The sequence below is a fragment of the Pichia membranifaciens genome (assembly GCF_001661235.1).
Source record: "Pichia membranifaciens NRRL Y-2026 unplaced genomic scaffold PICMEscaffold_4, whole genome shotgun sequence".
Lineage (NCBI taxonomy): Eukaryota > Fungi > Ascomycota > Pichiomycetes > Pichiales > Pichiaceae > Pichia > Pichia membranifaciens.
In genome coordinates, this window is record NW_017566985.1 from 619,946 (window position 1) to 644,288 (window position 24,343).

Sequence of the window (24,343 nt, forward strand, 5' to 3'; positions counted from 1 at the left end):
AACAATCTCTCGAGGTAAGTAACATTGTAACTGGGATCTCGTCCTATGCACTCAATCTGTTGTTGTTGCACACATGTGTGTGTAACCGTAAGTAGTGGCTCAAGCTGTTCTGAAAGTTTTGGAAGTTAGGGAATTCGCAAATTGGGAGTGTCAGAAAGTAGAGAGGACACGGGAGATGAAGCAGGAGACTGAGTGTTGGTGGACCACGAATAAATGACACTACAAAAAACGTGTGAACGTGCAAAGATACCTTTCAGTGACCAACTGATATTGGCGAGAGATTACAACTTCTTGGCGGCAGCCAAAGAATGCGACAAACGCTTGGAGCACAGGCATGTCACAAACTCAACACTCTGCCCTGTCGAGAGGCTGCTACTCATAAACTCGTCTTTCTATGAGGGAACAGGCCTTTGACTGCCATACTGGCGCCGCCGGAGACGGGCCCGATCGACCCCTCGACCCCTCGATCCCTCGACCCCTCGCACGCTTGTCTGCCGCACGCGTGCCTTACAGAAGGCCTCGGCCACAACGCTGCACTGGTATTGTTTACCTCAGCAGCGTGTTGGTGTACTTGAAGATGAAGCAGGAGCGTGCGTGTATTTAGACGAAGGTGTGCGTGTGGAGGGATCCACTGCTCTCTGTAGGTACTTGCACGCCTCATCTGTGCTCGATCTCGTGCTCGGCCTCTTCTGAACTCGCTGGCATCACCCTCTTGAGCCGCTACAGCTGCTGTCTGTCTGCCTGTACACACTTGCTGTTCCCATACAGACCTCACGATCACGCAGCAAGCCATGGCCATGCCGCAAATACCCACGCCGGGGATACCCTTCAACAGAAACTCCGACAACGGTGTCGGCCGTGAACCAGACCGTGCGTCGGTTCCAGAGAAGCGCTTTTCCTCTCTCTCGTTCAACGTGATCATAGTGGCGACCATCACAGTCAGCGCCATCTCCTGGATCATCGCCTTTGCAGGGTCGATCGCGGCATCCCAGTCGATAAAGTACTTCCCTAAGTTCACCTGGTGGGGATTGGTGTTCGAGTTATTTGTCATAATAGCGATCCCCGTGCTGTACTTCTTCAACTTGATATTCCTCTACAGACAATTTCTTGTTGCGATGATCGGCATCGCCTTTGTGTACACCTCGAATTCCACAAACAATTTGATCTACAACTCAGACTCGTCCTGCTCCGCTGCAGGCACAGGGTTCATTCTCCTAAGCATATCGAACCTCATGTGGCTTTTCTACTTGGGGTCCGACCCGAATGCCCCGGTTATCGCCTCAATCAACAGGTACGGTGGCCCTAACCAGATGGCTACCCGAAAGAGAATCAGTTCAATAAACAACAGAGGCAACTCCTACTCTTACAACCCGGGTACGCAGTCCACTACAAGGTTGAACTTCGACCACAATCAGTACAACAGCCAATATGACGATAGTGACAAGAATAACGGAGACGTCTATAGCAATATGGAAGATGCGCACGAATTAGCCGGCTTTGAGAACCCAGCAAGCACCACCCAGATCGACACCAACAGAATGTCCAACATTGAGTTCAACGATTCCGCCTTCAGAGCAAGCGGTATCATGCCCCCTCACGCCCTCATAAACGAAGACAGCGACAACCCCGAGGGCACTAACTTTACAGGAATATCCTCCGCCTCTGCATACATGGAAGACTATCCAATCCTCGTCCGCGGGCTGTACGACTACATGGCAAGTCCTGATGACGTCAATGAGCTCTCATTTGCGAAGGGTGAGCTTTTCAGGGTTAAAAATACAAACGGTAACTGGTGGCAAGGTAAAAACAAACGTGGGGAAATAGGAATGTGTCCTAGTAACTATCTAGAGATCGTCTCTTGAACAACGCCCTGAGTATTTTGCCCATAGCTCTATTTATTTGCTCTGTAACATTTCTATTTCTGTTCTTGTTTCCATCTCCTCTCTTTTTACTATCTCGAACTTTTTTACTATATTGATAATATTTCTATATACTGTCTAAACATCTACGTTAACCACCGGAAACTTTCGAAAATTGCATCTACTCTCTGGCGTTTTTGCTGATCGCGTTTCCCCATTTTTATTTATTTATCTTTTTTTCCTTTTCCTCAAAAGTTCCTTTTCTTCCTCACGTCTCACATCTGAAGGTAAACACACAGCACAGAGGCCTGATACATTCTACTAAACGTGTCCCGCAAATCAAGCACACTCCAACACCACTTAGAGTATAACAGATATAGCTGGAGGAGAAGGGCAAACCACACACCCACCTTGATGTCGAAATATCTCCCGTCCTCGGCATCAAATAATACCTCGTTGACTAAAGTCAATAACAAATCTGAAACCATCAGATACGATATAGACGACCTTGACAATGTCATCTGTCCACCAGCGCTCTCTCCGTATGCATTATCAATTTTGGAAGATCGTACTAGCAATAAAAATCGAAATAGCAACAACATCATCAGTGGTAACAGCAGTAGCCACAATGCAACCTCTACGAAAATGGGAAACGAAAAGTCGGGCAAACCAATTAACCCCTCAAAGCATACAATGACCTCGTTAACGTTCAATGATGCCACGAGGTCCTCTAAACTAACTACAACGCATCAAACAACCTTCAATAATGTAAATTCTGCCACTAATACCTCTATATCCCGCCATTCAAAGTTCATGAAAAAATTAAACTTGGGTGCTCCACGAAGGCTGACAAATGACGGCGATTTCCAAGCAAGTACAACAAGAAAATCAATTGATTCCTTGAGTCAGATCCGAATATCGAGTCAACCACTCCAAATGAGAGATGGTTTTGATGATAAAGGAAATGATATCGGTGCTGAAAGTTCCAAACCGTGCCAGAAGAATGAAAGTGTTCATGATAAAGAAAACCCAATTGAAAACGTGATCACAGATGATACAGAGCGCAAACATTCTCTACAATTTACCCCAAAAAAATATTCCCCTTTACATAAACGCACAACAATAGAATTGAATAGTATGAGTATACCTGTCATGGATAATGTTATCAATACACCAGTACGTAACAGGAAAGAAGACAAAAGCTTCATGATAGACTCTCCTGAAGTTGCACGGCGTACCATAAAACCATCAACAGATGCCAAGCTGCAGAATAATATGCTGAGATTGTTTGACGTAGACAAAAATAACAACAATAACTTAGTTTTAGACTTGGATGGACTATCCGATAAGAGAAAACCACAAGTATCTATTCGCCCTAAATCTGAACTGAGCTCTGGATTCTCAGAGCCATTCAACGACTTCTCACATGTTCAAAGTCTTCTAGACAAAAAGAAAGAAATACATCTCTTAAAGCAGGAAATCAAGCAGTACCGAGGAGAACTTTTAAAACAACAACAACTTCAGGAGAAAAAGCAATACGAAAAAGAAAAGCAAGAGAAAGGGACTGATACCGAGAATCAACAATTAGAAATAAATAAGCATAAGTATAAGCTCTTTGAACAAATAGGGAAAGGGGGTTCATCTAAAGTTTTTAGAGCTTCAGTCATCGATTCCCCGCACCGCTACCTTGCCATAAAGATTGTCAATTTAGAAGATCAAGAATTGTCAACCGTCTCAGAATTAAAAGGAGAAATAAAGATTCTTCACAAGCTAAGGCATTGTCCCCGAGTGGTAAGACTTTTGGATTACTCGTTGACTTCAAAAGTTATATTTTTCGTTATGGAATGTGGTGACTTAGATCTGGCAACAGTGTTATCAAACCGTCATCTGATGTCACGATTTTATGATCTTGAATTCATAAGATATCATGCCCAAGAAATGGTCAAATGCATAAATGCTATTCATGAAATGGATGTTGTTCACTTAGATTTAAAGCCTGCAAACTTTGTTTTTGTTTCTGGGGTTTTGAAGTTGATCGATTTTGGAATAAGTAATTCTATCAAAGGTCATACAGTCAATGTGTATAGGGAGTATCAGATGGGCACGCCCAATTACATGGCGCCTGAGACTTTACTCGATTGTGCTGAGTCAGACAATGGGTCCAGTGTTTGGAAAGTAGGTAAACCAGCTGATATCTGGTCTCTTGGCTGTATATTATACCAACTAACGTATGGATTGACTCCTTATGCTTCATATACGGGAACAAAGAAAATTTTAGCAATCACGAATTCATCAATTAATATAAGCTATCCTGTAAATGCCGTTAACCTGCGGAAAAAATCCAGCAATGGGAAGAAGGAAGATAGTGAAGTTGCTGAAGGAAAAGAAGAAGAAAATATCAAGGTATGTCCATATCTAGTTGACATGATAAGGAAATGTTTGATAAGAGATCCTACCAAACGTATAACCGGTAAGGAACTACTCAACAACGTATTCATCAATCCGGTGGTTGTTGATAAAGCGGTAATTAAAGAAGTTGTACGAGGGTGTGTTGGATTTGGGGGTAGACATCCGGAGCTGAAGAATGTTGCATTGGGGACAGTAAATGGATCAAACAAGGATGATCAAAAGGCACAAGAAAGACTGGATCGTTTGATCGACGGAGTTTGGAAAAGAGTGAGTGGAGAGAAATTCAATTGAATTGTGTACTATTAGAATCTGCATTAAACGAAAGCGACGAAAAAGAACTGTAATTACTGTAACATAATATATTTTTACTATAGATCGATATAAAGAGTATAAACACATAAGAAATAAATAATGCATCAGAGAAAGAAATGTAGGCATCTAATCTAAATGGAGAGTAGTAGCTATCTTCTTTCCATCTACCTTGTTTCTTTCAACGAGGGCCTAATTTATCCAAAACTCTTGGTCCCTGTTCTTCCCATTCTTGCTTAGAAATCCACATGTGATCTTTATCAGCCATGATGTTTGCCAACACTGCTCCTCCAATGAAAACCATATGTTTTCTCCTTGGAGGATCTTCAATTCTGACCTTGAATTTTTCAAGTCTGGAAGGATCGCCTTTGAGCACTTTGACAAACCATTGCTGTTTAAGCTCTTTCTCTAATCTTGAAGGTAAACCTGGGTACATGGAAGATCCACCAGATAGCACAATCGACTTGTACAATGTTGAGCGGACGTCGACATCACATGACTGGATGGCGTTGAACAATGATTCACCGACACCTGGCTGCTCAATATCAACTAGAGAAGGTTGGAACAAACATTCTGGTGCTTCAAATCTCTCAGATCCGATTTTTATAACACGGCCGTCGGGCAACTCGAAGTTACGCACCAATGTGGTTGTATCGTTTGCAAGCTTGGTGTCGAAATCTAAATCGTATGATGCATAACACAACTGCTCCTTTATTTGTCTAACGGTGTCGAAATCTGCTGTTCTGTTGAACGCGTACCCCCTTCTCAATAAAAGGTTGATCAAGTTTCTTGTGACGTCTCTACCCGCAACATCTAATCTCTTTGTCTGATGGTTCAACACAACCGACTCGTAGACTGGGACTATATGTGTGACACCGTCACCGGAATCGACAACAACACCGGAAGATAGACCTTGCGCATAAAGGGCCAACACTGCTTGAATCGCAACATAGACCCCACCGAATTGGTATTTCTCAAACATCACATCACACATTGTCTCTCTGTTCTTGAGTGGGTTCATTGGAGGCTCGGTAAGTAAGATCTTGCGGCCCGTAGGATCGATCTTCATCCGTTCGTAAAAAGCATAATCCCATAGATGTTCCATATCTTCCCAATTCTTGATGATACCATTCTCCATTGGATATGAGATTTGAAGCATGCTTCTCACCGCAGCAGCCTCGTCACCACACATTATATCCTTGATCTCTACATCACCCAACGAACGTTCTTCGGCACGTAGAATTGGACGACCCACCATGGATGGGAATGTGTGGTCTGGGAAGTTGGTACCGGCCCTACCGATCTTGACAAACCCCGTACCTTGGTCTAAGACAATTGGCTCCATCGTATCTGACTGTGTCTGGGTGTATTTGTTGTTTGTGTTCTTTTGATGACTGTGCAGCAACACAATGGCTCTGATTGCACGCAACTGAATCCTTTGCCCCTAGTATCTACTCAGAGCGTTGGCTACCTCTTAATGCTCTCTCCCTCCTTCTGAGGCTTTCCCTGCAGTACCTAGATGGATTTCGAGCCCGAGAAAAGCGCAAAAGACTGATTTGGGCCGATCGGCGCGTTTACGTAAGCAGACGGAAAGTTACCACTTTAATGACGACGATGTTGGTGATAGTAGTGATGATGATGGTTGTTCTACGGAAGAGACGTGGCTTTTGGTATACAGTTTATACAAGCAGATAGGATGAGCTGCCAGAAAAAGATTTCAACCGAGCATTGAGCGTTTTCGTCCCCTCATTCTAACAAGAGCCAACCTCCTTTCGACGTCCACCCATTGGGACGTTTTCTTGGCGTCGGAGTAGACGGAGTGGTAGCCCTCCAAAAGCCACTCGTTGTACAGTTGCGAGTAGAGCGGATGTGTGGAAATAAGTGCCCGCTCGATGACATACAGGTCGACGGCCTTGTCTTCCACGAGCGCAGAGTAGCTGGAGAGACCGAAGTCGATGAGTGCAAGCTGAAGAGCGTCGTTATCCTTTCTGGTGAGCACAATGTTGGAGCTGGTGAGGTCTCCATGCACTATGTCGTTCATGTGGAGCTTTGCAATGGCGACGCCGACCTCTCGCAGGACATCCTTCGCCTGCGATCCAATCGCCTCGGCTTGGCCTTTCCCCTCAATCCACCACAACCAGTTCTTCAAACTGCTGAAGTTGTTGTTCTCCAAACGAAAGCCCAAAAATTCCATCCATATGATGCCGTTAGGTGCGTCGAGACCAAGAAGCTTGGGTCCCCGAACGCCAAGGGTCTCCAGCTTGTGTAGCAACTTCGCCTCACTTGCAGTCCTGCTCTTTGTAATCTGTAGATCTAACTGCTCGTGTCTGTACGGCTTTTTCGGACGATACTTTATGATGTAGTGTTTGGTGGTCTCCAATTTCGCAGGTGTAATGTTGCTCGGTAGGTATGGGTGCTTGGCTGTGACAAACACAAGCGCCTCGGCACCCTGACTCACCAGGGAGATCTCAAAACCTGGGAGCAGTGTGTGCACCTTGTCTAGTATTTCCTTACTCATGTCTAGTGAGGAACGATATGGTATGACGAAGCTGGCAAACTGAACAGGGCGGTCCGACTGGCAGAATTTGCTATCTGCCTGCACAAATGGTGGTGCCGGGAAAATAAATCATTCAAAAAGCACTCTTGTCTCGATCGGGAAATCCCTTCACGACCACAGCATGAAACGCGATGTTTACCTCAAAGCAAAGAGAACACAGGATAATAAGTAAAAAGAAGCACTTCGTACAAAAGTATAAAAAGCACCTAGAAACAACGCTCCTACTACTGTGAAATGTCACATCCTGCCACTCCAGCCACACCGGTGGCAAACTCCCCAAGCTCTCTTTCAGATGTGCCCTACTCGCATACACCCACGCAACTCTCGACTCCGTCAATGTCCTATAGCTCCGTGGGTGACAATAAGTTACCATTTCAGACCACTTATGAAGAATATGAAAAGTTTATTCACGAGATCCCCTCCATAGCTTCGACTATTAACAGAAATGACCAAGTACCGCAGCAAACTGGAAACATATCTGCCTCGCCTCAGACTCCTATGACGTCGCTTTCCAGCATTACTGTACCCAACCCACAGGCCTTCGCTAGTCATCTGGATGCAGTTACACATTTACAGACACGACTGAACTACAGATTTCTTGAGCTTGAAGCAAAGCTTCGATTTCTTCGTCTGCTCACCGCAGGAACTGAGCTTACGTCGTCTGAGCTTGTTTCTCTTGATGCAGACTCCGAACAATTGAGTATCAAGATCGACAACCTTGAACAGCAAGTGCAGGAGATGAAAAAAATAGGAAGGATCCTGCGCAAGAAGATAGGGAAATGTTTTCACCAGCTGGAAATCCGGAGATGTATTGAGGGAAAGCCAATTCTTGAGGAGGAGATCAACGCCATGGTGGAGAAAACACTAGAATACAAAACTTTTTTCGAGGAGAATGGGATGGAGTATGGCGACAACAAATCTTCTGAACCGATCAGCTGGGCAAAGCAATTCATCGAGGAGAATGTTTTTGGCGTGGATTTGCTCGAGACAAATCTTAACAGGATCACCTCTGAGCTAGACGAGCTGGAGAAAACACTGCTTGACTTGGAGTCGACATCGCAAAGCATAACAAAACAGGAGGAAGAGCTTGATGAGGAGATTGGAACGTTGGAGCGAGAGAAGATGGAGCTGGAGAAGCAGCTGTCGGTATTGTCAACCCACAAAAAGACTCCTCAAGAGCAAGAGCTGATCAAACAACACCGAGTCCTCACCCAACTAGTGGGGATATGGGAGTCTCTTTGAGGCAAGAAACATCATTAGCAGCAACAATGGGCATATAATCGCATGGCTCTGTATGGTTGTATGGTTCCGTGTATGTATTAAAGAGACAGTAATACATCAAGTATAAATAATAGATAGTTGGGCAAAAACATCAGCCCAAATCATTTCGACGCATTAAAAAGGCCCCCATGGCCCCCAAGTATCCTTCGTGGTTGAGGAAATAAGCCTTCTTCTCTCCCTGAGACCAAAAATTGATTGCAAAGCTCAAGGTTCGTATAGTCTGGTAGTGATTTCGGATGTAGGAGCCTGCGAAGTATATCTTCTTCAAGTTGAAGCGTTGCGCCTGCAAATAGGCGATCTGCCCTATGTTGTAGGACACGGCGTAGAGTAACGAGCGAGCTATGTCCTCCTGTTTGAACCGGCTCAGTCTCTCCTCCCTCGAGAGATCGCCCTTTTCGGTATCTATCACTTCTTTGAACACTTTTCCCATCGAGGAGGCGATGTGGTTGGACTTCAACCCGATCTTGTTGTAGGACATGCCGTAGATGTCGCCTACCAAGAGATCGACGTTCTCGTTGTTCCCCGTGGACGCCATCTCGAGCATCTCGTCGAAACTATTGCAGTCGGTCAAGATTGAAAGCAACCCCCAGAGGGTGCCTCCGCCAAGCGATGAGCCTCCAACTCTTTCAAAGTTGCCTTCGTTCGGGCCCGTGACCTTGATCATGGAGACACCCGAGCCGATGTTCACAAGGAGGTACGGGTACACGGAGGGCGACACCTCGCCAACGGGCTCGTCGGACTGGTCGATCTCGATGTACTTGTTGTTGGCCTCGTCGTAGTAGAAGACCTCGTTCTTGATTCCGCGGATAAAGAAGTCCAAGCCTATTATCAGACACTGCATCTCGTCCTCTCGCTGGATCCGGCAGTTGAGCTCGCTGCTGAGCTTGTCGTGGTACTTGTGGGCGCCGCCGCCCGTGGCAATGATGGTTGGGGTCTGCTTGTAGTGGTCAAACTGGGTATCCATGATCGAGCGTATGAAGCGGATGAACTGGTCGATCTTGTCGGTCTCGATCTTGTAGAAGTTCAAGCGCACACCGCCAGCGTTGTGCGGGTCCTTCGTCAGGTACACAAGCTTCGCCAACGAGCCTCCGATGTCGATGGACAGCTCCTTGATGTCGTCGATGGCGTGGTTTGGCAACGAGATGTCCTTCGTCTCCGGCACCACCTGTGCCTCGTACTGCTCCCTCTCGTTCACAATGTGTGAGTTTGACACGTTGAGCGGCTTCTGGTTGCTGCAGTGGTTGTGCCGGTAGATGCTGTTCTGTCTCGAGGAGCTGTTGCTGCCCGAGAGGGGCGGCACGTCTGTATCGCTGAGCGACGACGCCTCGGACTCGCTCACGGCGCCCGCCGCCCCCGAGGACGACGCTAGCTTAGGGTCTAGCTGCATCAACGTCTCCTTTCCTGGTATCTGCTTGCTGCTGTTGCGTGAGCTGGCCTGGATATCTGTCTTCTGTACGCTTGCGATGCTCGGCGTCATCAATTCGGCGCTCTCGATGTCCAAGATGCGGATCTGTTCTCCCTTTTTAGCCCTCTATCTTGCAGGAGCAGACCGACAAACACAAACACAGATATGTGTATAAATTTCTTTTTATTTATTGGCACTTCGGAGACCCTATCGACCCTCCTACCCCCACCTGTCGTCCACTTCTTTGGCTTTCCAGGCCTCTACCTGCCTCTGGAAAAAATGTTGAGGCCCGCTCTGCCTCTCTGCCCAGCCGTCTGGCCCTGTTGCAATCTCACCGCTACGACGAGACGAGGGTGAAGGGAACCGTTTTGGGCGAAAATGCGGGGCCCGCACCGGTCACGGTGCTGCGCCACATGCGCTGGGCCGACCGGGAAAAGAAGCCGGGGCGCCGGGGATGTGGCGCAGGCGGATTAGAAAGGGCTCGGAGTTGGCAACATGAGATGCAATATGACTGGCAATAAGGTTATGGGACAAGAAAGAACTAAACAGAAATACAGAAACTAGCTAGACAAAGAACAGCTACCAGTCAAGGCCGTCGTGGTCCTCCGGGTTGGAGCCCAGACACTCGATGCCTGTGCAGATCTTCTCGAGCTCCTCGGCCTCTTCGCTTTGGCGGGCCGTCAAGGCGGCAGGGTTGATGAGGCGGCCGGTCTCCTTCTCGAGGGCAAAGTGCTTTTTCACCATGTCGCTGACCAAGCCCTGGTAATGAAGCACGCCCTTCTCTTTTGTGGGGTGCAAGTAGCCGGTCGAGTAGACGCCGTTGTTCAAGTTTTTCTGTGTGGCCTCGCAGAGGTTGAAGTCCTCGAGCTCGACCTGCTGCAAGAAGTCGACAAACTCCTTCTTTGCGTCCGCGGTGGCGCCCTTCTTGGTGTAGATGTCGTACTGTAGAATGGTGCGCTTGGCGGTGATTGGGAGCACGCGGATCGAGTACCACGCTGGCGAGTAGCAGTTCACGCCGTTGGTGGGGAACAAGTAGCACCAGAGACCGTTGAAGCTGCCGCCGGGGTTCTGCTTCTTGGGCGCCTTGCTCACCTCCTTCTTCTTGCCGAAGCCAAACCACGACGACTCGGTGTCCGGGTCGTTCTCTTCAACCACAGCTGGAATATCTTCCTCGACAATCTTCGCGTAGTGTCTGCAGTAGTTCCCCTTGGGGACAACCTTGTACGTCTCCATGCGGAACGCCAGGTTGAGCCCCGGATGCGCGGTTGGGCAGTGGTAGCACTCCTGGTAGCCGTCCATCAACGTTTTCCAGTTGAACTGGCCGTCCAACTCGTACGACATGTGGTACTCGTAGTCGCCAAAATCAAACTCGTCCATCTCGCTCTCGAGCCCGGCAAAGAAGTCCTCGAACGGGACGGCGTCCTCGGTGTTGTCAAAATTGATGAACACCAATCCCTGTCGGGAGACATGCGTCTTGATCTCGTACAACGAGTTAGCCACAGGGTCAAACCCTTCGATGTTGTCAAAGTGGGGCGCCTTCTTCAAAAGTCCGTTGGTATCGTAGGACCAGCCATGATACTTGCAGCCCAGGATGATGGAGGAGCCCTGTTGCTTTCTGACAACGGGGTACGCTCTGTGTCTGCAGACGTTGTGGAACGCCTTAATGTCTCCCTCCTTGTTCTTGATGAGGAAGAAGTTCCAGCCTAGTAAGTTAAAAGCAAAGTAGTCACCGGCTTTCTTGAATCTCGACTCGTGGGTGCAGAAAAGCCACGACTTGGCAAAGATCGCTCTCTTCTCAAAGTCCAGCACCTTTTCAGACGTCCACCATGACGCTGGTAATGTGTGTCTACCAGGCAGCAGCTTGTCTGCTGCACTGTCTGGTGGTGGTGCAGCGGGGGTTACTTTTTCGACGACAGTAGCCATGTTTACCGTTCTCTATAATTCTATGGTTGTGGTGTTATGATACAGGAAGAAGTAAGGCACAAGAGATTTGCTAGCACTGCAAACTCCAATTGCATCGAAACAAGGTCGGATAGCAGGCAAGGCTAGGCAGGAATTGCCATTATTTATAGCGTGTTACAGTGGGCAACGGTAGCTGACATATGTAGTTCCTTACAGGGCAAGTACTTCTCCTCCCCAGCCGTTGTTATCTAATCTCAAGCATGTACAGATAAAGCAGACAGATAATACGCTATCACAGAGGTACATTGCGTGGAATAGATGACTGGAACAGGCAACTGCCTCTAGATTCATGATCAGAAAGCACTTGCTCTTTCCGGAACGAAGGCCCGGAATTTTTCTCCCCGTTTTGGCAGGATATTCCATCAAAAACATGATGACGTAAGCTACGGAAAAAGAGGGAAAGATCTCTCTGTCTCTTTTACGTACAAAAACGGTGTTCTGTCAGACTGTCATAGTAAGCCGATAGTTGCAGACCTCAGCCCTTGTTGTGTTGAACATACGCGTACCGGACCTTTGAACTAAGTCTCACGACCTCCTCGACAGCATGCACTTGCAACCTGTAGCTCTAGGTTTGCTTTGGGCATTTGCACATGGGGCGCAGGAAGGGAGAACAAAGGCTCGACGTGTGCCCAAAAAGGCGCTCTTGTGGACGTCGAGTGACTGACACGAACGGCATAGCCGGTCTGTACCTTGTCAGTTGCGAGTTGTGTAGCTCGACCCCGTTAACGGGGCGGACGGGAAGGGCTGATGTCTACGGGTGTGTAGTCTCTCCACCGGTTGAGGCAATTCTTGTGGAGCTGAAACTTCGCCGACCCATTCTCAGACCGCAAACAGAGAAACTAGTCTCACCGCAGAAGGATAGCCTAAAAATATATATCCTTCTTCGATTTTTTTCTTACCTGTTCCACCTCCTGCGTTCAGCTACCAGCTAATTTGCCTACCAACAACAGGGCTGAACAGGGGAATCCACACAATGGCCCTCTCGGATGCCGGGCTTCTTTTCGACAACCGCTTGCAAGCAAGCGGTGTGTCGATTGCGGTCGAATTCAGCCTCAAACAGAAGAAGAAAGATCAAGGCGCAGGCTCATTTGTTTCCACAAAGATACGAGACATATCTCTTTTGACGGAGAAGATGTCCTCTTCTTTGGTCTTCGGTGTATCGAAGGCCACTGATTTTGAAGAAGAAACCCTTTCCTTTGACATCAGCTTGGCAGATATACAATCGATCAAAAGACTAGGGTTGAGCAATGACAGCTTACACTTTACTATACACATGGCTGAAGACTCGAAATCAGCTAACAATATACCCATAACCATAAGCCTGCAGGAGTTGTTGACCTTAAACTCGGCCAAAATGAAACAAATCACCAAATCTGTTTCAGACTGCTTGGTGGATATAAATTTTCATGTTCAATCCACTACCGATATCACGGAGTACACGAAACAGTTGACTTCCTATCACAACACAAAAAAGTCAGGTCATGACTCCACAACCAACCTCTCCGACTTGAGTGAGTTGTCGGATAACGTTTCCTCCTTTTCTGATATGAGCTCGTTGGCTTCGAGTCTGAACGACTCGACAACCTCGTTGACTTCGATTTCCAACCTTAACTCTTCCTCCAAAAAATCAAATCAACGATTTCTTAGCCCAAAGTTGATTTATCGCAGAGACGCATCATCTAAGAAGTCTGGAGGATCTAGGTCAGCCCACAGCTCCACCCCTATTTCACTATCCGGATCAGCGTCTGATATTTCATCTTCGAACCCAGATCTGTACCACGACGATACTGATGGATTTTTGATCTTGCAAATTGAATCTGCCAGAGGATTGCCACCGTTCAGAAACTCAACGAAATTGGGCTATGATATGGATCCGTTTGTTGTCGTTTCCTTCTCAAAGCAAATATTCAAGACTGCGGTTTGTAGGCATGCGCTCAATCCGTCTTGGAAAAACCAGCTAATCAATATCAGAGTCAGTAAATATTCCTTTAACTTTCAATTGAAGCTATCCGTCTATGACTTCGACTTTTTCACATTCAATGATGATATCTGCTCAACCACCCTCGAAATAAGCCATCTCATTGATGAATCGGAATACAATCATTCCAATTCCTGGACCTACAAAAAGTTGCCACTCAAGTTTTCTTCGAAAGCGCTATCCAGAAAGATCATGAAATCCCAAGAGTTCATGCCTGAACTTTCCATCAGATTCAAGTATGTCTCTGTTGCTTCTTTGGCTACGATACGGCATGACTTCAATCCAAAGAAGGAAAAATGTCCAAATTGTCACAAGATTGATAAGAGAAATAGCTCGGCATTACAGCACTTGTCGATGTGTACCTTAGATTTGAAGCCAAAACAGTTTCTACATAAACATTACACCACTTCAAATAATGCATCACGAAGATGGTACAGTAAAGTCTTAGCGCATATTGCGTACGGTAGATTGACAGTTGGCGGGAACAATGCACATATTTTAGTGCAGGATCGTGAAACGGGTTTGGTTCTTGAAGAAAAAATATCTGCTTTTGTCAAACTAGGGATAAGATTGCTGTATAAGTCGGTCAAATCGGATAACTCTAGCGAGAAGATAAAAAGGATGTTGAGGCTATTATCTATCAAACAGGGTGCAAGATATGATAAACCTGATTCCAGATGTAAAATCACTGGTTTTATCAAATTTCATGGCTTGGAATCCACCTTAAATGAATGCTTGTGCTCTTCGCCTTCTGGGTATAAGACATTCAACGAATTTTTCAGTCGTCGGTTGAAACCCGGAGCTAGACCCATAGAAGGTGGTATGGATAACAACGATATTATTGTTTCGGTTGCTGATTCAAGATTGGTCGTTTTCGAAAACGTCACGACCGCCAAGACTTTATGGATTAAAGGTAATGGATTTACCGTTGAAAAGTTGCTTGGGAGACAACATGCGAAGAACCATACCGGTAGCACGGAAAACGATCATTCAATAGCTATTTTTAGGCTTGCTCCCCAAGATTACCACAGAATCCATTGTCCTTTGAATGGGAAGATAGCAAAGATTACACAGATACATGGCTCTTACTACACAGTCAATCCAATGGCAGTGAGATCTGCATTGGATGTTTTTGGGGAAAACGTGCGGACAGTTGTCACAATGGAGACAGAAGAATACGGTTCGGTTGAGATTGTCCTGGTGGGTGCTATGATGGTGGGCAGCATTTTAATCACTGCCGAGTTGAACAGCCACGTGAAGAAGGGCCAAGAGTTGGGTTATTTTAAGTTCGGCGGTAGTACCGTAGTGCTAATTTTCCAAAAGCAGAAGGACAAGACCTTTATTCAGTGGGACGGTGACTTGGTTTCAAACTCCAACAAAAGACTAGAAACATTAGTGAAAGTCGGGATGAGTGTTGGCCATGCCAACAACAAGCCTAGCTACTTCAGAGGATTGAAAAAGGAGGTGTCGGAGTCAGAGCGTCAAGAAGTCATCCGAAGAGTTACAGGAATGGCTGAACCTCAGCAAGCCGGTATGAGTGAGAACTTGAGAGCCAAATTGGGAGGAATGCTAGATGATGTGATGAGCCTTAAGAGTGGTGGTCGTTCCTTACTAGGTCTGGACCGTACACTGGACAACATTGTTGCCGAAGACTGGGAAGTACAAGAGTTGACTACATTGGACGGTTTGAACGATACGGCCGCCAACCAACTGGACGAGAACTCCGACGTGGAGATTGGCATCGCCAGACCGTTGGATGAAAAGGCCTTGTTCGATGTGCTAGATTCCAGCGATGAGAGTTCGGCAGATGTGGACGCAGACTATTCTGGATAGTATAGCTGTATCTGTAGTTGCGTAATATTATAATACAGTGCATATTGGAAGTAATGAGACTTTTACCCTGTAATGAGAGAAAATCCGAAGCCGGGCAATAGTCAGGCGGTGGAAAAGCGCCGCTACCCAGCCCTGCTCGCTTGGCTAATCTAGAGGCCGACGGCATCGGCACGGTATATATTCTTCCCCGGTTCACGATGTTCCGGTACCTTGCTCGAAGAAGGTTACGGGTCTTGTTGTTCTCCTGACTCCAGAGAAAAGCCAATTACATCAACAATGGTTAAAGTATACGCATACGAGGACAGCGACGCAATTGCTAAGTCGTTGGCCAAATTTATCATTCAGCAACAAGATGCAATCTTGGCCACGAAGGAGCAGTTCACCATTGCGATCAGTGGGGGCTCATTGATTAGCATCTTAGCCAAAGGCTTGCTCAAGAACAAGGACATCAAATGGTCGAAGTGGGTCATCTACTTCAGTGATGAAAGAGTGGTCCCGCTCAATGACAAGGACTCCAACTTCGGAGCCTTTGAGAAGGAGGTGCTTGAGCCATTGGCCCACGAGAACCTGATCGGCCCGACCGTGGTGACAATCAATGAGTCCTTGGTGCATTCAGAAGACCACAAGACTGACCAGCAGATCGCAGAAGAATACGAGGCCAGCTTGCCAGAGCACGGCATTGATTTGGTCCTTTTGGGCTGTGGACCAGACGGCCACACCTGCTCCCTTTTCCCAGGTCACAAACTGCTCTCCGAGTCGAGCTCCAACGTTGCCGCCTTGTACGACTCTCCAAAGCCTCCTCCAAGGAGAATAACTTTGACGCTAAAGTACTTGGCCAAGTCCGGCACTATCTGTTTCGTGGCAACGGGGTCAAGCAAGCAGACCGTCTTGAAGGAAATATTTGGAGACTCGGAAAGCAAGTTACCGAGTGCCATTGTCAACGGCTTGGCCGAAGACGTCAAGGGCGGTGTCTGCTGGTTTGTGGACAACTCGGCTGTCGAAGGTGTTGAAGTCGAGAAGCTCCAGTACTAACCGGGGTCTATAATTTACAGAAAACGATAAAAATTTGTAATAACCGTTGAAACTATTAGCAAAGCAGAAGAAATGGACTGTGGCTCTTGCTTAAAGTAGAGTTTGTTGCTTGACTACCCTGTGCCTATCGGTTGATTCCACCAGCCTCTAGGTGAAAAGTCCGGTATGCGGGCGTGCAGAGCGACTGCAGTGCAGTAGTAAAAAAATTTTCCCGTCACAAGTATCAAAATCTTTTTTTATCTGAGCTTGTAGTATTAAGAAATCCCTCGTGATGATTCGATGAATCAAGAGTCAGTTTCAAGAGGCATAGAATGGTTCAAGGTAACTTAAAGCTCTCGAAGAAGAAGGCACACCGTGTGACAAAGCGTCAAAAGAACCCCAAGGCCGCTGCACCAAGAATCTATAAAAGTAAAAACATCACCGACAAGGAGAAGCAGGTAAACAAGTTGGCCAAACAGCACCAGGCCAAGTTAGTCAGCAGCACAGAAAAGCTTATCAGTGGCAGAGTGGGCCACTTGGAGTTGTTGAAGGGAGACAGAAGAACGTTGGAGAAGCAAGAGCGTCTAAAGAACGAGGCAAAGGCCAAGGCCACCAAATAATAGTATGGGCGCAGTCGACAACGACGCCCGCGTGGCTGGTAGCCAAACACGAAGCGACGCCGACTCTTTTGTTCCAGACGGAAAAACGCTTCCAAGGATCCGTATCGTCAACGCGTGGAGCAACAGCAGTGTGGCTAGAACTGGGAAACCCGAGGAGGTGATTGTTGGTGCTAAGTACGGCGTTTTCAAAGATCCGCAGGAGGACTATGAGGTTTGCCACGACTCCCACGCCGACGCTTCCGAAGATCCGGACGGATCGCCACAGAAAAGACAGAGATCATAACTTCATGTATCACCTATAATGTATATTAAATTACGATTTTTTGGACATAAACCGAGCACCGTCACTCGAACCGGTCGTTGATCGGTCTGATGTTGGACAGCATTTCCTTTTTGAGCTCCTCGTTGACAGACTTCGTAGGATCGAACATTTGTTTTGCTCTCATCTGCTCCTGGCCTGCTTCTCGAGGCTTCTCGGAGCCAGTGGCGGTGTTTCTCAACCGCTGCCGCTCCTCGGTGATTGCTGCAGGCACCTTTGGTCCAACCACCATCGCTGTATCACCGCCCGTTTTCTGGTGTCTCTGCTGAGCAACCTGTTCTGACATTCACGTCAAAAGGCTCCCGAAGACCTATCTATCTTTCATGTATCAAGAACGGCAACAATCCTGGTTTCATAAATTTTCGGTCGATCGGCCCCGCACCCGTGCACCGCGTAGCATTTTTCCTTGTTTCTCCCTCCCAGGCTGGCTGCCTTACAGCGGTCTGCTGCCTTATGCTGTGCAGTCGGTCTTCGGTAACCATGTTCAGGTTAAGGCAAGTTGGATTGATTTTGAGGAGGAACGGTAGAAAGACGTGTTTAGTCCGGTTCATTGGAAGTACTGGCAGCTAAGCAAGCAACAACATGAGGTTTTCCGCACTTGGTACCGCCATTGGCGGGTTGGCGATGGCTAAATGTGTCGCAGGAATAGAGAACGCTGCAGTATACAAGCTCAAGAACAACGATTGCCAATCCCATGGCTTGACCATAGGGCAAACGGACGCGACGTTAAACCTGGCCTACGACTTTGGCGTCTCCCAGTTCTACAATGTGGAAGACGTAGAGGACTTGAACAACGTTGTGCTTGGAAATAGAAAGGCGGAAGACGGCGAGGAGGAGAAGAAACTGATTCTGATCATCAACGGAGTCGAGCACCCATCCGACTTTTTCGGTTCCTACGACATAGCGCCAACGTTCGATGTCGAAATCAAAGATGACAGACACTCGTCTCTCTTGAAAAGCTTTCTCCAGGACGTTCCTAACAAACTGTACACGTTGAACAAGAACTCGGGGTACTATTTGAACAAGCTATCCAACGAGATCACGATTTTGACGGATTCAAACAAAAAGGCGTCCTACCTTAAGAACCTCTGGAACAAATATTTCCACCAGGAGGAAACCAACAAGGTGGAGGGTCTTTGGGAACTCTTGAAAGACTCTGTCACGCTGCATCCAAAGGCACAGAAAGGGGAAAACGTTCTGAAAATCAACAAGAGATCGATGGACTACATAAACGACGAATCTTTTATCAGCGAATTGACGCAGCTAGAGTTTTTCCTCAACGACGAGTTGGAGAACAACATCAAGAACGACAAGGTAATCATAAACATTGACTCTTTGATCTCCATCTTCAAGAAAACGGGCGTCACACAGACTTACGAAACTTGTAAAAATATCATTTCCAAAGTCGTTATCGAAAAGCTCCAAAACCACGGAGACGTCAGCGCCACCATTGTCGTTCTACCACTCGACCAATCCCTGGTCACGGTGAAAGGCACTGAGGTTTTCCTTAAGCAGCAGCAGCACGTCTCGAGCCTCCACCGGAGATCCACCGAGTCTGTTTTTGTCAAAACATCCAACGCGTGCTTTGCAAACCAGCTAGCGTGCATTGAGTCCACGGATTCGTGTTCCGCCCACGGTCTCTGTACCTTGGTCGGCTCTTGCTGGAAATGCTTGTGCTCCGCCACCACTGACGACAAGGACAGAACCAGCTACTGGACCGGTGCTTCCTGCGAGAAGGCCGACTACTCGTCGCAGTTCAACTTGTTGTTGTGGACCACAATCGTGCTGATTCTTTCCATCGTCGCCGGCATCAAGTTGATGTACCAGTGCGGTGAGCAAGAATTGCCAGGTGTGTTACTTGCTGCAACCGTGCAGACCAAGAAAGCCACTTGAATTGTAAGCATATGAAATAAAACAAAATAATATAACAGGTAATCATTCTCAAATCTACTTTTTTTTGCTTTCTACGTAGTCTCGTTTCGGCATGGAACAAAACGATCCGGGAACTTTAACAGGTAATGTAAAACTTGGCTACAATCCTACGTCGGTAAAAAAAAAATGTTTGAACCCACCGGCCCTCGATTGCAAGTGATATCCTCTGAAAAATCAGAGAGTAATGCAACCAATAGGCACTAAGACGGTTCTGGGTAATCGGCCCTTTAGTCTCACCTCGTGCATGACGCTTCGTACCACATAGTAAAAGTGGTTAAAGCAACACGTATAGCACTGGTTTGCCGCACTGATTAATGCGAAATGAAGGAGATCAAAAGCTGTTCCAGAACCCTCCGACCCTTAAGCTGAGGAGAAAAAAAAAGAGGAAAAAAATCGTTCTTTTATACTCTGAAAAAAAAAACGTAAGCGCTGAGCTTTCTGCTGTCGGCGCTGAAGAGGGTTTTGCAGCCTGTAGGTGGCTGGGACCTACACTACGCTACGCCCGGGCTATCAGCTCTCACAAGAGGGAAAGAGCGTTTTGTAGAAATAAGCATCGAGAAATCATTGCGGTAAGCATTGTGCGGTGCATGAACACTGTAGCAAACACTGATAGTCAGCCTTTAACCGGCCCTCCAACGTTAAAGATAGGAGGCCGGACATGGTTCGCTTACGTCAGCAGTCTCGCCGTCTTCCTCTGTGAGCAAGACAATAAAAGAAGGACATGGACATCAGGAGTTGGAGCCACATGTAGACATTGTTTGGCGTATTTGGTGGGCCTCCGGCAACCATAGACAAACAGCCAGCAGCCATGAAGGTCCAGTTGGTGGTCAGATATGTGAACGCGTTGAAGGACACGGTCATTGAGGCGGATTCGGATTCGGAGATTGTGAAAAACCTGCCCACCTCGTACATCAGAGAGCAGATACGGGAGATGCACCCCGAGCTTGTGAGGAAGCGGTTGAAGCTGCTCCACAACGGGCGGGTGCTGATGTCGCACACGGACTTCACGAAGGAGATTGCGTATCTTCAGAAAAGCTGGGACGATTACGATGACGACGACGCTGTCAGAGCGGGCGCAAGCGGGGCCACCGGTCCCGTCAAAATATACTTCCACTGCATAGTCGGCGACAACTTGAGTGACCAGGAGCTTGCGGACGAGGAGAAGCTTGACCAGCAGCCGGTGAAGAGCACGACAGAGGCTCCGAAGGGATTCGACCGGTTGCTGTCGCAGGGGTTCAGCGCCGACGACATCGAGGACCTCCGGAGACAGTTCTTCCGGCTCCACGGTACGCAGTTGCCCGCCAACGCCAACGCCACGCAGATTCGGGAGCTCGAGGACCGCTGGATAGACAGCAGCGTCAACCACGAGATCGACGAATTCCCCGCAAACCTCAGGCTCAACCTGGCTTCCAACGGCACAGACAGCGCCTACAGGGCCAACGGCGGCAGCGAGGACGAGGATCTAGACGCCAGTACGGCCGAAGGCGCCGGCTCCCCGGGAGCCAGTGCTGCCAGAGGAGGCACCACAGAGACTGTCAACGTGCGGGAGCAAATGATACTACGAGACACACAGATCCACAAGGGCATGTTTATCGGCGTTTGCGTCGGCTTTGCCCTCGGTGGCCTTGCCTTGCTGCTCTTGTTCATGGATGTGGGCGGCGTCTTTGGCAAGCGGACCCGCATGGCCGTCATCAGCGGTGTCGTCGTCAACCTCTGCTTTGGTATCCTCCGTTTGTGGGGCCAGTAGCCTCGCCGGGGCGAATTCCTCATCCGAAGCAGCGAGGGCCGAGGGCCGGGCGGGCTGTGAAGCCCGGTTGGCAGCCCGGGACCACACAATCGCAAGCACGGGGGAGGCAAAGAAGCATGCGGGGAGGGGGGCTGCCGGCCGATGGCAATGCTGGTTGTCAGTTCTCCAGCCGTTTTTCTGGCTGGCTGCATCTTGCTTCTGCTTGGACCCATACTCCTGGAGACACAATCTTTCTGAGTCTGTTGTTCCCGCCCTTCTGTTATCGGAACACACACACTAGCAACTCACTTGCAACACTAGAAATAGCAACACCATGACAGACAAAGGCTCGGTATCGACTCTCGAACTCAAGGAGGTGAAGGATGACCACACCGATTCAACGGAGAGTGCACTCAGATACTCAGCGTACGCCAACCGGATCCGGACCATTCTCACCGCCTCGCACAGGTACGTGGCGTACACTTCGGACGTGGGGGAGTCGTTCAGACCGGTGGCCCACCCGAAGCTCGTGACGTTCTGTTACGGAATTTCGTGGTCCTACTTGATTGGAGATGTGGCGTACGAGTCGTGGAAGGCCCAGATGCGCCAGGCGGGGACCTACAGGCCGGGCTTGAAGCCGTGGGATCCAAAGCCAGAGGTGAGCACGCTTTTGCGGGACTCGTACGACGACTTGGACTGGAAGATACTCGGCGTCAAGCGGGCCTTGTTCCAGAGCATTGCCTCGATGGGGTTGCCTGCGTTCACCATCCACTCCACGGTCCGGTACTCCTCGGTCTTGTTCAAGAACTCTGCTAACAAGAACTTGAAGACGTTTGGTCCAGTCGCTCTCGGCTTGGGTGTTGTCCCCTTCTTGCCCTACTTGTTCGACAAGCCCGTCGAGGAGTTCATGGACTGGGCATTTGCCAGCACCTTCCCCTCGGTCAAGCAAAGCAAGAAGCTCCCATAACAGCGTGGACTTTAGCCGTGCGGTGAAAATGGAAATGGAGATAGAATCATAAATCGCGGACGGTTGGAGAACGGAAAATCACCGTCGGAAGCAGAGTTGCATATTTTCGTCATCACAACAGGATGAGTTGTTTCTGTTTATTTACTTCGTACGATGTAGAGTTCTATCGGGCTTCTTGACTTTACTTTACTTTACTTTCCCCCTCTATATCTGTAAGTACCATTTTTTCTTAGAACTCAAACAAATGTGGGGATTTGGAAGAAAGAACACGACGACGCCGGTGAAAGAGTGGAAAGTTGACGACTCGAAACCAATCGTCACGCAAACGTTTGCGGAACCTCCTACAACTCTTGAACACAGCCCAGAGTACCAGAAGATTGAGAAGAAGGAACACGAACAGATATACGAGGAGGTTTTAGCCCACTTCAAGGAAACAGAGCTTTATCCTGTTTGTGAACAAAACTGCCAGAAGTCAGACTACAAACCTTTGAACAGCTACGAAAAAGCATGGCTTTCCAAGCAATGTTTGCTGAGATATCTTCGGGCCTGCGACTGGAAAAAGGAGGACGCTATCAAAAGAATAACAGGCTCCATTGCGTGGAGACGAGAGTTCGGCATTGCTGGTGGGGAGTTTGACAAGATCACCTCGCAGTTGGTGAAGGTTGAAAACGAGACCGGTAAGCAACAAGTCTTCGGCTTCGATTCCGAAAAACGACCATGTTTGATCTTGCTCAACGGGAGACAGAACACTAAAACGTCAGATAGACAGATCCAGCATTTGATTTATATGTTGGAGAGAAGTATCGACTTCATGCCCCAAGGCCAGGATAAACTGTGCCTCTGTGTGGACTTTAAGAAATACCCAGAAGCTTGCACATATGAGCCAAAAGTCCCGGCCGTCGGAGTCGGCAAAGCCGTCCTATACATCCTGCAATATCACTACCCGGAGAGATTGGGGCGGGCTCTCTTTATCAACATCCCAACGCTAGTCAACATTTTTTTGAAGATCTGCTGGCCGTTTGTTGACCCTTATACCAAGCAGAAGTGTAAGTTTGACGAGCCATTCAGCCAGTTCATCACTCCTGAGCAACTCGCACTCAATTACGGGGGTAATGTCAACTTCGAATACGTCCATGACGACTACTGGGACGACTTTGTTGCCAAGGCTGAGGAGAAACGAGCAAAGGTCATGGAAAACTTCGAAAGGAAAGGAGGAGACATTGGGATGAGCGAATGGGACCTGAGAGAGGGCATCTGAGAGTGAGGCCGTTCTCTTGAATTTGATAGTAGAAGTACAGAGGAAATGTTTCATGAAACCGGCATCCAAGTTTCCAGTGTGCCGGTCTCCCTAGGGTTCTAAAACAGAGTAGAATTATAAAATTAGATATGAATTTATGTAGACATTTGTTTTAATAGATAGAACAACGGATGTTTTTGCTTGGCTGTAACCCACCAATTTCTATTTTCTCATCAAGATGTACAAGTTTTCTTGCTTCAAACTAGACAAGTTTCTGTAGTTACCTTCCAAACACATCAACAACCCGCCAAAAGAGCAGTACACGGAGATCGTGTCGCCCTTCCCCTCCTCGAACTTATACACAGTGCCGTGCATTACGTAGTCGTAGTCGTTCATTAAAGATCTTTGATCCGGCTTCGGAGGTCTCCAGGAGCCGTTGGCACCCAACAACTCGTCCGTTTCCATCGATGAAGGGTCGTCGTCTATGCTCAAAGACTTGGCAAGTGTAATCGTTAGCGTGTCGTTCTCGCTGACAGGGAAAAGCTCATGATTTATGTCAAGCGTGATCTTTGTATCTTGTGAAGAGGTGGAGTTGGCAATGATTCTACTCACACGGTCGTATCTCGCCGAATCTAGCGATTCAATGTTGAATATATCGTCAAAAAGGGTGGAAGACATTACTGGCGTTGTATGCAGGCAAGTTCCGGTCTTCTGTGTCCTTCTTTGCCTCTCCTGCTCCGTTCTGCTTCCCTTCTTCTCTTATCCAAGGTCTCCGTGTGGTCAAAATTTTTCCTTTTCATGAAAAGAGACACAGAGAGAAAAATCAAGTCAAAATTCAGCTGGGGCGATCGGCCCGCCGCACTTTTTCTGGCAGTACAATGGACAGGGTGCATGTTTTCACACAGCTCCGTCATTGATAGGGTGACGAGCCGGGCGTC

At 47.8% G+C, this 24,343-nt stretch overlaps 15 protein-coding genes across 15 annotated transcripts; 10 read left to right on the forward strand and 5 right to left on the reverse strand.

The window, feature by feature from the left end:
• Positions 1-791: 791 nt before the first annotated feature.
• Positions 792-1,862, forward strand: PICMEDRAFT_73287 (hypothetical protein; the record flags this gene model as incomplete). The annotated part of the gene is made up of 1 exon (XM_019164437.1): positions 792-1,862. The coding sequence occupies one exon, from the start codon at positions 792-794 to the stop codon at positions 1,860-1,862; it is 1,071 nt and encodes a 356-aa protein (XP_019016898.1).
• Positions 1,863-3,449: 1,587 nt separating this feature from the next.
• On the forward strand, positions 3,450-4,172 carry PICMEDRAFT_25750 (hypothetical protein; the record flags this gene model as incomplete). Its single annotated transcript, XM_019162411.1, has 1 exon — positions 3,450-4,172. A coding segment is annotated over one exon (723 nt), but the record flags the coding sequence as incomplete, so codon positions are not given.
• A 586-nt stretch (positions 4,173-4,758) lies between these two features.
• Positions 4,759-5,922, reverse strand: PICMEDRAFT_35015 (hypothetical protein; the record flags this gene model as incomplete). Its single annotated transcript, XM_019162917.1, has 1 exon — positions 4,759-5,922. The coding sequence occupies one exon, from the start codon at positions 5,920-5,922 to the stop codon at positions 4,759-4,761; it is 1,164 nt and encodes a 387-aa protein (XP_019016900.1).
• Positions 5,923-6,294: 372 nt separating this feature from the next.
• PICMEDRAFT_73290 (hypothetical protein) lies at positions 6,295-7,095 on the reverse strand (the record flags this gene model as incomplete). Its single annotated transcript, XM_019164438.1, has 1 exon — positions 6,295-7,095. The coding sequence occupies one exon, from the start codon at positions 7,093-7,095 to the stop codon at positions 6,295-6,297; it is 801 nt and encodes a 266-aa protein (XP_019016901.1).
• Positions 7,096-7,368: 273 nt separating this feature from the next.
• PICMEDRAFT_12243 (hypothetical protein) lies at positions 7,369-8,376 on the forward strand (the record flags this gene model as incomplete). The annotated part of the gene is made up of 1 exon (XM_019159901.1): positions 7,369-8,376. The coding sequence occupies one exon, from the start codon at positions 7,369-7,371 to the stop codon at positions 8,374-8,376; it is 1,008 nt and encodes a 335-aa protein (XP_019016902.1).
• Positions 8,377-8,506: 130 nt separating this feature from the next.
• Positions 8,507-9,802, reverse strand: PICMEDRAFT_34467 (hypothetical protein; the record flags this gene model as incomplete). Its single annotated transcript, XM_019162889.1, has 1 exon — positions 8,507-9,802. One exon carries the CDS (start codon positions 9,800-9,802, stop codon positions 8,507-8,509), a length of 1,296 nt encoding a protein of 431 aa, XP_019016903.1.
• Positions 9,803-10,328: 526 nt separating this feature from the next.
• Positions 10,329-11,878, reverse strand: PICMEDRAFT_17062 (hypothetical protein). The gene has a single exon (XM_019161448.1). The coding sequence runs from the start codon at positions 11,741-11,743 to the stop codon at positions 10,400-10,402; it is 1,344 nt and encodes a 447-aa protein (XP_019016904.1). The 5' UTR covers positions 11,744-11,878; the 3' UTR covers positions 10,329-10,399.
• A 421-nt stretch (positions 11,879-12,299) lies between these two features.
• On the forward strand, positions 12,300-15,669 carry PICMEDRAFT_17063 (hypothetical protein). Its single transcript, XM_019161449.1, has one exon. The coding sequence runs from the start codon at positions 12,756-12,758 to the stop codon at positions 15,591-15,593; it is 2,838 nt and encodes a 945-aa protein (XP_019016905.1). The 5' UTR covers positions 12,300-12,755; the 3' UTR covers positions 15,594-15,669.
• Positions 15,670-15,869: 200 nt separating this feature from the next.
• Positions 15,870-16,625, forward strand: PICMEDRAFT_73294 (hypothetical protein; the record flags this gene model as incomplete). Its single annotated transcript, XM_019164439.1, has 1 exon — positions 15,870-16,625. One exon carries the CDS (start codon positions 15,870-15,872, stop codon positions 16,623-16,625), a length of 756 nt encoding a protein of 251 aa, XP_019016906.1.
• A 155-nt stretch (positions 16,626-16,780) lies between these two features.
• Positions 16,781-17,396, forward strand: PICMEDRAFT_145604 (hypothetical protein). The gene has a single exon (XM_019160434.1). It carries the CDS (start codon positions 16,937-16,939, stop codon positions 17,222-17,224), a length of 288 nt encoding a protein of 95 aa, XP_019016907.1. The 5' UTR covers positions 16,781-16,936; the 3' UTR covers positions 17,225-17,396.
• Positions 17,397-18,057: 661 nt separating this feature from the next.
• Positions 18,058-19,597, forward strand: PICMEDRAFT_17066 (hypothetical protein). The gene has a single exon (XM_019161450.1). It carries the CDS (start codon positions 18,126-18,128, stop codon positions 19,434-19,436), a length of 1,311 nt encoding a protein of 436 aa, XP_019016908.1. The 5' UTR covers positions 18,058-18,125; the 3' UTR covers positions 19,437-19,597.
• A 686-nt stretch (positions 19,598-20,283) lies between these two features.
• Positions 20,284-21,222, forward strand: PICMEDRAFT_73297 (hypothetical protein; the record flags this gene model as incomplete). Its single annotated transcript, XM_019164440.1, has 1 exon — positions 20,284-21,222. One exon carries the CDS (start codon positions 20,284-20,286, stop codon positions 21,220-21,222), a length of 939 nt encoding a protein of 312 aa, XP_019016909.1.
• Positions 21,223-21,535: 313 nt separating this feature from the next.
• PICMEDRAFT_35073 (hypothetical protein) lies at positions 21,536-22,168 on the forward strand (the record flags this gene model as incomplete). The annotated part of the gene is made up of 1 exon (XM_019162922.1): positions 21,536-22,168. One exon carries the CDS (start codon positions 21,536-21,538, stop codon positions 22,166-22,168), a length of 633 nt encoding a protein of 210 aa, XP_019016910.1.
• A 244-nt stretch (positions 22,169-22,412) lies between these two features.
• PICMEDRAFT_59417 (hypothetical protein) lies at positions 22,413-23,426 on the forward strand (the record flags this gene model as incomplete). Its single annotated transcript, XM_019163364.1, has 2 exons — positions 22,413-22,495; positions 22,529-23,426. The coding sequence occupies 2 exons, from the start codon at positions 22,413-22,415 to the stop codon at positions 23,424-23,426; spliced, it is 981 nt and encodes a 326-aa protein (XP_019016911.1).
• A 201-nt stretch (positions 23,427-23,627) lies between these two features.
• Positions 23,628-24,083, reverse strand: PICMEDRAFT_59418 (hypothetical protein; the record flags this gene model as incomplete). Its single annotated transcript, XM_019163365.1, has 1 exon — positions 23,628-24,083. The coding sequence occupies one exon, from the start codon at positions 24,081-24,083 to the stop codon at positions 23,628-23,630; it is 456 nt and encodes a 151-aa protein (XP_019016912.1).
• Positions 24,084-24,343: the final 260 nt, after the last annotated feature.

Coding starts and splice junctions, on each gene's coding strand:
- PICMEDRAFT_17062 (XM_019161448.1), bottom strand. CDS start 11,743: ATGGCTACTGTCGTCGAAAAAGTAACCCCCGCTGCACCACCACCAGAC.
- PICMEDRAFT_17063 (XM_019161449.1), top strand. CDS start 12,756: ATGGCCCTCTCGGATGCCGGGCTTCTTTTCGACAACCGCTTGCAAGCA.
- PICMEDRAFT_145604 (XM_019160434.1), top strand. CDS start 16,937: ATGGTTCAAGGTAACTTAAAGCTCTCGAAGAAGAAGGCACACCGTGTG.
- PICMEDRAFT_17066 (XM_019161450.1), top strand. CDS start 18,126: ATGAGGTTTTCCGCACTTGGTACCGCCATTGGCGGGTTGGCGATGGCT.